The sequence below is a fragment of the Salvia splendens genome, unplaced genomic scaffold (genome assembly GCF_004379255.2).
Source record: "Salvia splendens isolate huo1 unplaced genomic scaffold, SspV2 ctg1139, whole genome shotgun sequence".
Lineage (NCBI taxonomy): Eukaryota > Viridiplantae > Streptophyta > Magnoliopsida > Lamiales > Lamiaceae > Salvia > Salvia splendens.
The window spans coordinates 4228-19579 of NW_024598688.1; the positions used below are offsets into that span (position 1 = coordinate 4228).

A 15352-nucleotide genomic window follows, 5' to 3' on the forward strand; every position below is an offset into this window, starting at 1 on the left:
AAACAATACACGTTACACACATTATATGAAAAAATAACAAAATGAAAAAAAATACATGCATGCATATACACACATTGTAATATTTACACAAAATGCATGCACAACAAACACGCATATACACGAAATCCAGATACTACTCTCGACAACTACATAAAATACGGACAAATTACACACGCATACACAAAACACACTATACAATATACATAAATACATACTAACACAAAATATATGTACCGGATACAAATACACATTACACACAAAACACACTATACAATATACACTACCCCAAAATACAAGACACTATATTACATACTTTACATAAAATAAACACATTAAAAAGACACAAAATACACACATTTAACATACACACACAAAACACAACACACAATTACAAACCACAAACTATAAATGTACTACCCACATTACACACACATTAAAAAAATACACACACAATGCACACACTGCACGCATACACACACGAGCAAAATACATGTAGGCTATACAATACACTACTATGCACATACTACACTATACATATACTCCACACATTATACACAAAATACATACACTCTACATAAAATACATATTGCACACAATACAATATACAAAATACGCACTATTAGCGCACATACACAATACACTCACTATTTCCACAACACACTATACGACATTATACAGATATTATTTATAAAATTAATATACACGCGCTCCACATACACAAAAAAAAAAATGACATGCACACATACATAAAATACACATGCAAGTACTGCACACACTACAAACACTACATACTATTATAGTCCTGCCATGTAAAAACGCATGACTTCTTTAGTAATCAATTCACATTGGAAAGAAATATACCTTCAAGACAATTTCTTTAGTTGTTTATCTAGGCTCCATTGCATAATCTGTAATTTAAAAAAGCATAACTTCTTTAGTCAAAAATTCACATTGGAAAGGAATATATCTACAAGAAAAGTTCTTCAGTTGTCTATCCATGGAAACCGGAATGAAGCCATAGTATAAAGCCTCTTATTGACAACCATTTGGTTTTTAATATTAGTTGTTGTACCTGTGACAATACAAAAGTTTGTTGCAAAGTAATAGATCGTCAGTAAGTATTTAATACAAGTGTGATGGATGTGGAGAGACTTGACTAACTGCATATTCTGATTGTCCTTGTAAAGGCCTTGAGCATAAGGAAGCTGGTCAGAATATCCTAAGCTAACTCACTTGTCATCCCCGGTCAAAGTTCCGTATGAATGAGGGCTAGGTGTAGCATACTATTATCGTGATTACAAAATCAACCTCCAATAGTACCATTGAATAAAAATAGAAAACTGAAGCAACCAAATAATATAGAATTACCTCAATCTCAAATTTGAGGATCATCTTCAATTTCGGCATTGCATAAATCTCAGCAAGAAACCAAGAATTCCCATTGTCCAAGGGTAAGGAGGCCCATATCCAATACCTGTTCGAACAGGGTTCGATAATCACATTTACAGTCCTAGCCAAAATATCTGTATGGGGTGTTCCAAAGCAAGATGCGAAGGTCATGATCAAAGCAAGATATGTCAAACGTATAAAAATTCAGATAACCTGCTTGAGAAGTTAAGAATTATGGCATGCATATTTAAAGCAGAGGAGAAGGAAAAGGGGGAGGGGGTAATGTTTACAAGATTAGACCATACCATATCATTTCTATTACATTTCTAATTCTATCTCCCATATGTGGACCACGAACTACCCCTAATGTTTGATGAGAAGGTCGTTATCAAAGGAAGATAAGTCTGATAGTATGAACACTTCATTACATTAAACGTATGAAACTCTGTGAAGGCTGCTTTGAGAAGGCAAGAACTGTGGCATGCATATTTAAAACAGAGAAGAAGGAAAAGGGGAAGGACGTAATGTTCACAATATTAGATCATATCATACTAAAAGGAAAACATCAGAGTACTTCCACACTCCGTATTTTTATTTTTGTATTTATGTTAACGATTTTGCTATTTTTATATAGCAAGCAGGCCATGGGGGGGAGGACAATTTAGACACTAAGAATCACATAGACCAAGGACAGGAATGTTTCTACACTAACTAAAATAATTAACTCTGGAATATACCTCATCCCATCGAATGCCATATGCCAGAGGATTCAGTTTCATCCTTACGAAAAGATGTGTACCCCCGCCAAGCAATTAGAGGAAATAACATCAACCATTTTTCATCACATGGGTATAGCAAGCAATTTTATGGCCATGGACATTCATTAAATAAGAAGACAACTTCCATTCCTAAATAAAGAAACATAAGTTCCAAAAACATGTTTAGTCGATTCAACATAGATTGCAGAGAACCCTTTTTGGAAAACCTACCTTTCAACTCCTCTTCACGTCGTTGTCTATCCAAAGATGGTAGATGTAAAAGAACATAGATTTAATCAAAGACGGTAGATGTAAAAGAACATAGATTCAAAAGCAGGGAAAGTAGAACTAAATCAGTTGCAGGACTCCTCGCCTCTACACTAGACGTATGAGATGTTGAGTTGGAACATATGTATGTTCAATGTCACCAGATGCAACTAGCATGTTTTTAGCTTCATTCTTGAATCCTTCAGTTGTGGCAATTGCTATGACCTGCATAATTTTCACCAAAGAATGCCCCCTATTAAGATCTAACAAAATAAACAAAACATAATGCCAACAGTAAATGAAGTAAAGCATTCCATCCACCACGCCCCTAAAAGGATGATATCTTCCAAAACTTGGTTTAGCATTTGCAATATAAAAAAGCACCCGGTGTACCTACAAAAAGGAAAAAAGTAAATTATTTAATCAAATACATCTACAAGAACAACAGACTAAAATAAGTAAAAGAACAAAAATTTGTTTACCTGATGACCTTGACGAAACAGATCTACCAGATTCATAATTATCTGCAATGGATGTGGCACGAAAAAATCAATATAATGACATGGAAAAGTGGAAAAACATAAATATATTTTTTTACTAGGAGATGAATGAGTTAAATGTAAGTAGCATAATACCTTGAAGAGCTCCATATGGCTTCAGTCGTTTGCTAATAACAGCTAAAGCAAAATGTTGTATATATCTCAAATTTTTGGGTACATATAAGGGAAGAGATATAAGATAGGTCTAGCGCCACCTAGCAGCTAAAAGAGTTGGCCAACATCAATCAAGTAACCAAAAATTTGGATGTTCATACCGTTTCTTGTCCATAAACCCTCTCAATATTTCATTAAAGCATGCTTCAGCCGCTTTACAACCACCTGCTAATTTATCCTGGAAAGGCAACCAAGAAATATCCTAAGACATAAGTTGATACACAGCTACCTACAGAATAACAACCTTGCATAATGAAAAACCGTGATAGCAGATGCAGTGGGTTTGAGCAGCTTTATTTCATCAAGGGAACTCACCAATCCAGCAAGTTGTCTTCTTGATAGCCATTTAAAAAGATCCCTACACCCTTCTATGCCTATTTCAGCGTTTGAGAGAATAATATATGGTAGCTAAACGCTAAAGACATCAGCAAGCGTGAGGTTAACAATACTCAAAGCAGGAGGTCGAAAAACACTATTTTCTAAAATGACTACAGGCCATTTTATCGAGATGAGCAGCACCAAGCATTGGTACTCTCATTGTACACTCAAGCATATGCTTTTTGTGTCGCCAAGGCTTTTCAAGGCATCTGAAAGAATGCCCTGCATGAGGCACATTCATGTAAATGATCAAGCCTCACAGGAGCTATGTACATGACAGAAGAGTTTGAATATTGGGATTTAAAGGTACAAATATTGTCTTTGACGTTTTCAAGATTATCTAAAGGATCCCAAGTATTTATAATATTTGGATTGTAACTCACAGATAGTTAACGCAAGAGACTCTTAATAATAGTATAACTACTACTATACGAGAGTACCTTGCCTGACTTCTCAACTGGCAGTCCATTGTAGTCGTAAGAGCACCGATTGTGGACAAAGTAGCAATAATAAAAAAAATGTTGTTACTGTCGTGTGGACGCCCTTTTAGAGCTCCAAATAGATCTCCTAAAACAAGAAAGATAAAAGGGCATATCATGTAGATAATTATATACTCCATATACAAAAGTTGATAGTTGTTTCAAATTTTTCACTGAACGTACCAGTTCCAGCAGGCAGAATAGGTTTGTTCGCCTCTTCCAGAATTTTGGTCACACTTTCAATAGATTCCAAGCGGACCTAGACAGAAGATAAAGTCAGATTGACAGCATACCCTCATAAATCATTCATAGATTTGATGATTAACAAACATATACTACATTTAACCAACCTTCAAATCAGAACCCTCTAAGCCTTTTAACAGGGGGGGTAGTCTTTTCACTGATATCTTAACGTGGAAGACCATCCATGCCAGTGATGCCACCACTCACCGCAGTTGATGTAGAATCAGTTACTTTATCAACCTTCTTAAAGCTGCAGATGCATGCAAAGGGTAATATTTGTAAATTTACACACCCAAAAAAATTAATCGTACCGATTATTGTCATACTCGGCGTCAAGAGTACTTAGTAAAGCAAGTTTATCATAGGACAGAAATCAATTTATATCTTCGAGAAGAGAAAAACACAGTTACTTCTTTTTCAAATTTGACTATTATGATTTCCATAAAACCCCTCTAATAAGCCACCTCCCAACACATCCCCAGATATGAAAGCTGAGTTTTAAAAAATGTATCCCCATAAGACAGAAATCCCTGTATATCTTCAAGAAGAGAAAAAAAACAGTTAATTCCTCTTCAGATTTGACTATTTTGATTTCAGTAAAACCACACTAATAAGCTCCCTCGCAACACATCCAGTGACTGAGTTTAAAAAATGTAACACCTGGACTAACAAACTGTTGCATTTCTAGGTGTAGCTGCACTAGATTGTAAACCGACGTCCTTGCATAAGTCAATTAAATCCTGGAAAATGATTATCACGCATGTTAAAACCGATAAGTTTGGAGCACCTTCAGCTTAATATGAAAAGTACCAAAGTCGTCCACTGCAGAAACTATCCATGATAGGCCTACACTAAGAACCTATGGAAATATCACAGTTATATTCAAAAGAGAAAGACAAACAGACGAAGGTTTGAGCACCGGCACCTTCCCACATGGAAATATCTACATAGCTTTAAGCGCACCTCGGGTGAAAGAATATCATGCAACCATTTGTAGAGCTTCAAAGCTTGATCAAGTGCAGGTGCAGCCAATCCTGTAACAGGTCCGAATACATCTTTAATATTCATCAACTGGATGATTCATCAAGTGCCTGGTAATTCTCAAAGACCAAAGTGTGTATCTGCTCAATTTGAACATAAACTTCTCCCAAAAAATGGACCTGATCAGTAAAACAATCAAGGCATTCAATCAGAAAGTCGTGCACAACGTCAAGAAAATCTGTTGTTGGTGTGGAGAAATCCATAACGTATGAAAGGTATCTAAACGATCGACAAGCAAGAATGCATTTTACAATAGTGGAAACATATATAGCCGTTCCAGGTAACCAGCAATGCATAATCATGGTACCTGAGCTTTGTGTATGCATCTAAACCGCCAAAAGAGATGCAAATTCATCCACCAACCATTTCCACGAACCATGTAGCAACAACAAGTTTCTTTGCTGAAACTGTTGGCCTCTCAACGCAGTCTCCAAAACATAGTCGTAAGCTATAGTTTCTGCTACACATGTAGATGTACTAGACATAACACATAGTTAGTCATGCCACTCTCGCCGAAGGATGGAATCTTGATTTTGTACGAAATAGGCGTTAAGCATGAACTATAAACATCTGCATATATCTTGTAACTATATTCATCTGCATACCTTGCAACTACTTTCATCTGCAGTGGTTGAATAGTTGATGTATAGCTGTATTTTTCCCAGCTTTTTCTTGCTCTGGTTCCCGAGATATAAAACACTGACAATGCTTATTCCCCTGCATCAAAACAAGCAGAAAAACTTGACCCCTTGACACACACACGGATCTGTTTCAAAAATAATAGAAAACCAAAGATGAGGTCAAGATCAAGCACCGATTCATCAGAAATGTCAGCCACCTGAACACGAGCATGCCCGCAATACTTTCCCTTCGAATCATGGACTTCAATTATCAGATCATCTCCAAATCCATCTGGCAAGCTGCATGTCAAGAGCAGTATAATTCACTTATCAATGATCTGCCAAACATATGACCTAGAAGTAGAATGAGACAGAAAACAAAAAATACACGAGATTCACCAGATACCGGTTACATTCCCAATGCATCCTCTTCGGGTGAACTTTTCAATCTCAACAAACATGAATATGACTCTGAAATCAAAAAACAAGATATACAATCCGAGTAGAAGTTAGATTGAATGAGAAACAAGAATCCATATTGATATATGAATGAATGAATGAATGTAAGAAACCTGCATACCTTGCACCAACTCATAAGTTGATGCACTTTATGAGCTTGGGTACTTCTCTCAAGTATCTACGAGTCCCAACAATTAAGTGTGCAACGTTTCTATGCAATATAGAGAGCATCTTACAATGTCAGCTTTTTTTCTTTCTTTTTTTTTCCTTTTTTCTTTTTATTTCCTTTTTTTCTTTTTTTTCTATTGGATGAAACAACCAATTTCACATTTGAAAACCTTTACTGAAATGTTTCCAGCTTAACCGTGGATGAAGACTTTAAAGATGTTTCCAGCTCTTCCTCTGATTTTAGTAATATATTTCTTAACCTGCAAATTTAACAAGGAAAATTAATGTATCAGATATACCCTTTTAAGTATCTTTCTTTAGTGCAAAAGAAACCAAAATATGCTTTGGAAGCTACCTAATCAGCATATGCAGCAGAAAATTAAAAATAAAATCCAGAGATTATCTCACCCTAATACATCCCTCAGCAGTGAACATTCATTTTCATAAAAGGGAGGAGCTCCCATACAGCTCCTTGCCCATGAGTGGAGGCATAGACGCACAGATGCATCATAAGATAAAACAGCATACCATTTGCCTAGACCACTGCATCGGATTTAGATAATATACAAGTATTAGAAGATCTGCTTCCATGAAAAGAAGCTAAATGAGAACTATTAACTTCAAGATCTCTCATGTTCATCTGGCATAAAGAATCCCAAAGTTCCTATTAGAATATATCCTAGCATAAAAAATTGATAATGCTTTTTGCAACAATGTACTTATAGCTACGCAAAATCTAGAAGTGAAGAAAAAGATATTTTATTAATTCATCAGTCATCTCTGACATATTTCTTTGTGGAACAGTGGAATATAAAGTTTTTTTACAACGGAGTTACTCATTACAAACAATTGAGATTCCGAGACATATTTTGATTCAATGATAAATATCAGGTGTTAAAGAAGTAATTGATTGAAAAAAATCAAAATAAATATGCATGGTTGAGAGAAACAGATTATGCTTCTAACTTACCTCCAAAATAAATGAGGGAATATATTCCCCGTGAACCTTAGGTATGGTCCCTGTGTTACTTGTTTCAATACAGAATGTAACACAGCTCAAGTCAATGACCTTACAAGAGGAACTTTGTTTTTCACTGCTACCTTCACATCTGCAGAAAACTAATAATCAGTAAGATTAAAACTGTAGAGAGAACTTTCGAATTCCAAACCATAATAAAGACAAATTCTTCTTTTTTACCTTGAGACCCATGCATTAGTTTTTCCTTTCATATATGCTGTGGAGACAGCCAAGGGATCAAGTGCAGGTGCAGCCAATCCTGTTGCAGTGCCGAATACATCTTTAACATTCATCTGGTGGATGATTCATCAAGTGCCTGATAATTCTCAAAGACCAAAGTGTGTATCTGCTCAATTTGAACATAAACTTCTCCCAAAAAATGGACCTGATCAGTAAAACAATCAAGGCATTCAATCAGAAAGTCGTGCACAACGTCAAGAAAATCTGTTGTTGGTGTGGAGAAATCCATAACGTATGAAAGGTATCTAAACAATCGACAAGCAAGAATGCATTTTACAATAGTGGAAACATATATAGCCGTTCCAGGTAACCAGCAATGCATAATCATGGTACCTGAGCTTTGTGTAAGCATCTAAAACGCCAAAAGAGATGCAAATTCATCCACCAACCATTTCCACGAACCATGTAGCAACAAGTTTCTTTGCTGAAACTGTTGGCCTCTCATCGCAGTCTCCAAAACATAGTCGTAAGCTATAGTTTCTGCTACAGATGTATATGCACTAGACATAACACATAGTTAGTCATGCCACTCTCCCCGAAGGATGGAATCTTGATATTGTACGAAATAGGCGTTAAGCATGAACTATAAAACATCTGCATATATCTTGTAACTATATTCATCTGCATACCTTGCAACTACTTTCATCTGCAGTGGTTGAATAGTTGATGTATAGCTGTATTTTTCCCAGCTTTTTCTTGCTCTGGTTCCCGAGATATAACACACTGACAATGCTTATTCCCCTGCATCAAAACAAGCAGAAAAACTTGACCCCTTGACACACACGGATCTGTTTCAAAAATAATAGAAAGAGGTCAAGATCAAGCACCGATTCATCAGAAATGTCAGCCACCTGAACACGAGCATGCCCGCAATACTTTCCCTTCGAATCATGGACTTCGATTATCAGATCATCTCCAAATCCATCTGGCAAGCTGCATGTCAAGAGCGGTATAATTCACTTATCAATGATCTGCCAAACATATGACCTAGAAGTAGAATGAGACACAAAACATAAAAGACACGAGATTCACCAGATACCGGTTACATTCCCAATGCATCCTCTTCGGGTGAACTTTTCAATCTCAACAAACATGAATATGATTCTGCAATCAAAAAACAAGATATACAATCCGAGTAGAAGTTAGATTGAATGAGAAACAAGAATCCATATTGATATATGAATGAATGAATGAATGAATGTAAGAAACCTGCATACCTTGCACCAACTCATAAGTTGATGCACTTTATGAGCTTGGGTACTTCTCTCAAGTATCTACGAGTCCCAACAATTAAGTGTGCAACGCTTCTATGCAATATAGAGAGCATCTTACAATGTCAGCTTTTTTTCTTTTCTTTTTTTTTCCTTTTTTTCTTTTTATTTCCTTTTTTTCTTTTTTTTCTATTGGATGAAACAACCAATTTCACATTTGATAACCTTTACTGAAATGTTTCCAGCTTAACCGTGGATGAAGACTTTAAAGATGTTTCCAGCTCTTCCTCTGATTTTAATAATATATTTCTTAACCTGCAAATTTAACAAGGAAAGTTAATGTATCAGATATACCCTTTTAAGTATCTTTCTTTAGTGCAAAAGAAACCAAAATATGCTTTGGAAGCTAACTAATCAGCATATGCAGCAGAAAATTAAAAATAAAATCCAGAGATTATCTCACCCTAATACATCCCTCAGCAGTGAACATTCATTTTCCAAAAAGGGAGGAGCTCCCATACAGCTCCTTGCCCATGAGTGGAGGCATAGACGCACAGATGCATCATAAGATAAAACAGCATACCAGTTGCCTAGACCACTGCATCGGATATAGATAATATACAAGTATTAGAAGATCTGCTTCCATGAAAAGAAGCTAAATGAGAACTATTAACTTCAAGATCTCTCATGTTCATCTGGCATAAAGAATCCCAAAGTTCCTATTAGAATATCTCCTAGCATAAAAAATTGATAATGCTTTTTGCAACAATGTACTTATAGCTACGCAAAATATAGAAGTGAAGAAAAAGATATTTTATTAATTCATCAGTCATCTCTGACATATTTCTTTGTGGAACAGTGGAATATAAAGTTTTTTTACAACGGAGTTACTCATTACAAACAATTGAGATTCCGAGACATATTTTGATTCAATGATCAATATCAGGTGTTAAAGAAGTAATTGATTGAAAAAAATCAAAATAAATATGCATGGTTGAGAGAAACAGATTATGCTTCTAACTTACCTCCAAAATAAATGAGGGAATATATTCCCCGTGAACCTTAGGTATGGTCGCTGTGTTACTTGTTTCAATACAGAATGTAACACAGCTCAAGTCAATGACCTTACAAGAGGAACTTTGTTTTTCACTGCTACCTTCACATCTGCAGAAAACTAATAATCAGTAAGATTAAAACTGTAGAAAGAACTTTCGAATTCCAAACCATAATAAAGACAAATTCTTCTTTTTTACCTTGAGACCCATGCATTAGTTTTTCCTTTCATATATGCTGTGGAGACAGCCAAGGGATCAAGTGCAGGTGCAGCCAATCCTGTTGCAGTGCCGAATACATCTTTAACATTCATCTGGTGGATGATTCATCAAGTGCCTGATAATTCTCAAAGACCAAAGTGTGTATCTGCTCAATTTGAACATAAACTTCTCCCAAAAAATGGACCTGATCAGTAAAACAATCAAGGCATTCAATCAGAAAGTCGTGCACAACGTCAAGAAAATCTGTTGTTGGTGTGGAGAAATCCATAACGTATGAAAGGTATCTAAACAATCGACAAGCAAGAATGCATTTTACAATAGTGGAAACATATATAGCCGTTCCAGGTAACCAGCAATGCATAATCATGGTACCTGAGCTTTGTGTAAGCATCTAAAACGCCAAAAGAGATGCAAATTCATCCACCAACCATTTCCACGAACCATGTAGCAACAAGTTTCTTTGCTGAAACTGTTGGCCTCTCATCGCAGTCTCCAAAACATAGTCGTAAGCTATAGTTTCTGCTACAGATGTATATGCACTAGACATAACACATAGTTAGTCATGCCACTCTCCCCGAAGGATGGAATCTTGATATTGTACGAAATAGGCGTTAAGCATGAACTATAAAACATCTGCATATATCTTGTAACTATATTCATCTGCATACCTTGCAACTACTTTCATCTGCAGTGGTTGAATAGTTGATGTATAGCTGTATTTTTCCCAGCTTTTTCATGCTCTGGTTCCCGAGATATAACACACTGACAATGCTTATTCCCCTGCATCAAAACAAGCAGAAAAACTTGACCCCTTGACACACACACGGATCTGTTTCAAAAATAATAGAAAACCAAAGATGAGGTCAAGATCAAGCACCGATTCATCAGAAATGTCAGCCACCTGAACACGAGCATGCCCGCAATACTTTCCCTTCGAATCATGGACTTCGATTATCAGATCATCTCCAAATCCATCTGGCAAGCTGCAGGTCAAGAGCAGTATAATTCACTTATCAATGATCTGCCAAACATAAGACCTAGAAGTAGAATGAGACACAAAACATAAAAGACAAGAGATTCACCAGATACCGGTTGCATTCCCAATGCATCCTCTTCGGGCGAACTTTTCAATCTCAACAAACAAGAATATGATTCTGCAATCAAAAACAAGATATACAATCCGAGTAGAAGTTAGATTGAATGAGAAACAAGAATCCATATTGATATATGAATGAATGAATGAATGTAAGAAACCTGTATACCTTGCACCAATTCATAAGTTGATGCAATTTATGAGCTTGGGTACTTCTCTCAAGTATCTACGAGTCCCAACAATTAAGTGTGCAACGCTTCTATGGAATATAGAGAGCCTCTTACAATGTCAGCTATTTTTCTTTCCTTTTTTTCCTTTTTTTTTCCTTTTTTTCTTTTTTTCCTTTTTTTTCTGTAGGATGAAACAACCAATTTCACATTTGATAACCTTTGCTGAAATGTTTCCAGCTTCAACGTGGATGAAGACTTTAAAGATGTAAACATGCAACCAGTGGGTTGCTCCGTCCCCATTTTCACTTTACAAACTGAAAAATAATAGAAAAACTTTGTACAGTTAAATACAAGCCAAGCACAAGAAGCAGAAAACAATTTTCTTGCAATACCACTTATACACCTTGAACTTTAACCTTCCCGATGTTTTTCCTAGATGTTACGTAAGCGCCTTCACCCACAAGTTCAGAATGATCTTTCCTCGTCAGCTCTTCCTCTAATTATAATAATATATTTCTTAACCTGCAAATTTAACAAGGAAAGTTAATGTATCAGATATACCCTTTTAAGTATCTTTCTTTAGTGCAAAAGAAACCAAAATATGCTTTGGAAGCTAACTAATCAGCAGCATATACAGCAGAAAATTAAAAATAAAATACAGAGATTATCTCACCCTAATACATCCCTCAGCAGTGAACATTCATTTTCCAAAAAGGGAGGAGCTCCCATACAGCTCCTTGCCCATGAGTGGAGGCTTAGAAGCACAGATGCATCATAAGATAAAACAGCATACCAGTTGCCTAGACCACTGCATCGGATTTAGATAATATACAAGTATTAGAAGATCTGCTTCCATGAAAAGAAGCTAAATGAGAACTATTAACTTCAAGATCTCTCATGTTCATCTGGCATAAAGAATCCCAAAGTTCCTATTAGAATATCTCCTATCATAAAAAATTGATAATGGTTTTTGCAACAATGTACTTATAGCTACGCAAAATCTAGAAGTGAAGAAAAAGATATTTTATTAATTCATCAGTCATCTCTGACATATTTCTTTGTGGAACAGTGGAATATAAAGTTTTTTTACAACAGAGTTACTCATTACAAACAATTGAGATTCCGAGACATATTTTGATTCAATGATCAATATCAGGTGTTAAAGAAGTAATTGATTGAAAAAAATCAAAATAAATATGCATGGTTGAGAGAAACAGATTATGCTTCTAACTTACCTCCAAAATAAAAGAGGGAACATATTCCTCGTGAATCTTAGGTATGGTCGCTGTGTTACTTGTTTCAATACAGAATGTAACACAGCTCAAGTCAACGACCTTACAAGAGGAACTTAGTTTTTCACGGCTACCTTCACATCTGCAGAAAACTAATAATCAGTAAGATTAAAACTGTAGAAAGAACTTTCTAATTCCAAATCATAATAAAGAAAATTTCTTCTTTTTTACCTTGAGACCCATGCAATAGTTTTTCCTTTCATATATGCTGTGGAGACAGCCACGGGATCCAATAACATGTTTTCGTTATTAGTCGAAAAGAACTCATCAATTTCAAACAAGTGCCTGATTGACCTTTTTCTCGCAGCAATCTGCAGAGAAACATCACAGTTATATTCAAAAGAGAAAGACAAAGAGGCGACGGTTTGAGCACCGGCACCTTCCCACATGGAAATATCTACATAGCTTTAAGTGCACCTCGGGGAAAGAATGTCATGCAACCATTTGTAGAGCTTCAAAGCTGGATCAAGTGCAGGTGCAGCCAATCCTGTTGCAGGTCCGAATACATCTTTAATACCCGACATCGATGATTCATCAAGTTACTTGAAATTCTCGAAGATTAGAGTGAATATCTGCTCAATTTGAACAGAAACTTCTCCCAGAAAACGGGCCTGATCAGGAAAACAATCAAGACATTAAATTAGATACTATCATACAATAACCAGGAAATGTAAAAATGATAACAAAACGACAACTTGCCACATAACGACCTACCACTTAGTGACTCAATGTGAGCTTACTTTTGTCTTTGATTACCACTGGCAGCAGAATGTCGTGCACCAAATCAAGATAATCTACTGTTGCTGTGGAGATATCAATAACGTATGAAAGGTATCTAAAAGATCGAAAAGCAAGAATGCATTTAACAATTGTGGAAACATATATAGCCATTCCAGGTAACCAGCAATGCACATTCATGATACCTGAGCTTTGTGTATGCATCTCAAGATCAAGTACCGATTCATCAGAAATGTCAGCCACCTGAACAAGAGCATGCCCGCAATACTTTCCCTTCGAATCATGGACTTCGATTATCAGATCATCTCCAAATCCATCTGGCAAGCTGCATGTCAAGAGCAGTATAATTCACTTATCAATGATCTGCCAAACATATGACCTAGAAGTAGAATGAGACACAAAACATAAAAGACACGAGATTCACCAGATACCGGTTACATTCCCAATGCATCCTCTTCGGGTGAACTTTTCAATCTCAACAAACAAGAATATGGTTCTGCAATCAAAAACAAGATATACAATCCGAGTAGAAGTTAGATTGAATGAGAAACAAGAATCCATATTGATATATGATAGAATGAATGAATGTAAGAAACCTGCATACCTTGCACCAATTCATAAGTTGATGCACTTTATGAGCTTGGGTACTTCTCTCAAGTATCTACGAGTCCCAACAATTAAGTGTGCAACGCTTCTATGCAATACAGAGAGCCTCTTACAATATCAGCTTTTTTTCTTTTCTTTTTTTCCTTTTTTTTCCTTTTTTTCTTTTTTTCCTTTTTTTCTGTTGGATGAAACAACCAATTTAACATTTGATAACCTTTGCTGAAATGTTTCCAGCTTCACCGTGGATGAAGACTTTAAAGATGTAAACATGCAACCAGTGGGTTGCTCCGTCCCCATTTTCACTTTACGAACTGAAAAATAATAGAAAAACTTTGTACAGTTAAATACAAGCCATGCACAAGAAGCAGAAAACAATTTTCTTGCAATACCACTTATACACCTTGAACTTTAACCTTCCCGATGGTTTTCTTAGACGTTACGTAAATGCCTTCACCCACAAGTTCAGAATGATCGTTCCTCGGCAGCTCTTCCTCTGATTTTAATAATATATTTCTTAACCGGCAAATTAAACAAGGAAAGTTAATGTACTAGATATGCCCTTTTAAGTAACTTTCTTTAGTGCAAAAGAAACCAAAATATGCTTTGGAAGCTAACTAATCAGCAGCATATACAGCAGAAAATTAAAAATAAAATCCAGAGATTATCTCACCCTAATACATCCCTAAGCAGTGAACATTCATTTTCCAAAAAGGGAGGAGCTCCCATACAGCTCCTTGCCCATGGGTGGAGGCATAGACGCCCAGATGCATCATAAGATAAAACAGCATACCAGTTGCCTAGACCACTGCATCGGATTTAGATAATATACAAGTATTAGAAGATCTGCTTCCATGAAAAGAAGCTAAATGAGAACTATTAACTTCAAGATCTCTCATGTTCATCTGGCATAAAGAATCCCAAAGTTCCTATTAGAATATCTCCTAGCATAAAAAATTGATAATGCTTTTTGCAACAATGTACTTTTAGCTACGCAAAATCTAGAAGTGAAGAATAAGATATTTTATTAATTCATCAGTCATCTCTGACATATTTCTTTGTGGAACAGTGGAATATAAAGTTTTTTTACAACGGAGTTACTCATTACAAACAATTGAGATTCCGAGACATATTTTGATTCAATGATCAATATCAGGTGTTAAAGAAGTAATTAATTGAAAAAAAAACAAAATAAATA

At 35.9% G+C, this 15352-nt stretch overlaps 1 protein-coding gene and 3 long non-coding RNA genes across 11 annotated transcripts; all 4 read right to left on the reverse strand.

Moving 5' to 3' along the window:
- Positions 1-1400: 1400 nt before the first annotated feature.
- Positions 1401-2433, reverse strand: LOC121788764. Its single transcript, XR_006047915.1, has 3 exons — positions 2379-2433; positions 2127-2297; positions 1401-1474 (listed from the first exon to the last, which is right to left on the reverse strand). It is a non-coding gene; the product is annotated as an uncharacterized LOC121788764 (long non-coding RNA).
- A 512-nt stretch (positions 2434-2945) lies between these two features.
- LOC121788763 (protein MOR1-like) lies at positions 2946-5733 on the reverse strand. Of its 6 annotated transcripts, XM_042187375.1 has the most exons (8): positions 5576-5733; positions 5191-5261; positions 5015-5086; positions 4335-4477; positions 4168-4243; positions 3946-4072; positions 3443-3485; positions 2946-3305 (listed from the first exon to the last, which is right to left on the reverse strand). In XM_042187375.1, the coding sequence occupies exons 4-8, from the start codon at positions 4407-4409 to the stop codon at positions 3195-3197; spliced, it is 432 nt and encodes a 143-aa protein (XP_042043309.1). In that variant the 5' UTR covers positions 4410-4477; positions 5015-5086; positions 5191-5261; positions 5576-5733; the 3' UTR covers positions 2946-3194. The 6 variants fall into 6 exon arrangements, 4 of the variants coding, with proteins under 4 accessions (XP_042043309.1, XP_042043308.1, XP_042043310.1 ...); XR_006047913.1 differs by lacking the exon at positions 5015-5086 and having other exon boundaries at positions 3443-3492; XR_006047914.1 differs by lacking the exon at positions 5015-5086 and having other exon boundaries at positions 3443-3495.
- A 2617-nt stretch (positions 5734-8350) lies between these two features.
- Positions 8351-14917, reverse strand: LOC121788765. 2 transcript variants are annotated; one of them, XR_006047917.1, is made up of 7 exons: positions 14828-14914; positions 14558-14650; positions 14372-14468; positions 8991-9209; positions 8806-8877; positions 8601-8706; positions 8351-8514 (listed from the first exon to the last, which is right to left on the reverse strand). It is a non-coding gene; the product is annotated as an uncharacterized LOC121788765 (long non-coding RNA). The 2 variants fall into 2 exon arrangements; XR_006047916.1 differs by having other exon boundaries at positions 8352-8514; positions 14558-14670; positions 14828-14917.
- Positions 9209-10342, reverse strand: LOC121788766. 2 transcript variants are annotated; one of them, XR_006047918.1, is made up of 4 exons: positions 10238-10342; positions 10010-10148; positions 9448-9582; positions 9209-9299 (listed from the first exon to the last, which is right to left on the reverse strand). It is a non-coding gene; the product is annotated as an uncharacterized LOC121788766 (long non-coding RNA). The 2 variants fall into 2 exon arrangements; XR_006047919.1 differs by having other exon boundaries at positions 10010-10158.
- Positions 14918-15352: the final 435 nt, after the last annotated feature.

What these genes read in the sequence shown, in the direction of transcription:
- LOC121788763 (XM_042187374.1), bottom strand. Translation starts at nt 4,409, where the DNA reads ATGGTCTTCCACGTTAAGATATCAGTGAAAAGACTACCCCCCCTGTTA. An exon ending in TAGAGGGTTCTGATTTGAAG is followed by an intron (nt 4,244 to 4,334) that starts GTTGGTTAAATG and finishes TCTTCTGTCTAG; the next exon opens with GTCCGCTTGGAATCTATTGA. An exon ending in CAGTTGAGAAGTCAGGCAAG is followed by an intron (nt 3,486 to 3,945) that starts GTACTCTCGTAT and finishes AGAAGGGTGTAG; the next exon opens with GGATCTTTTTAAATGGCTAT.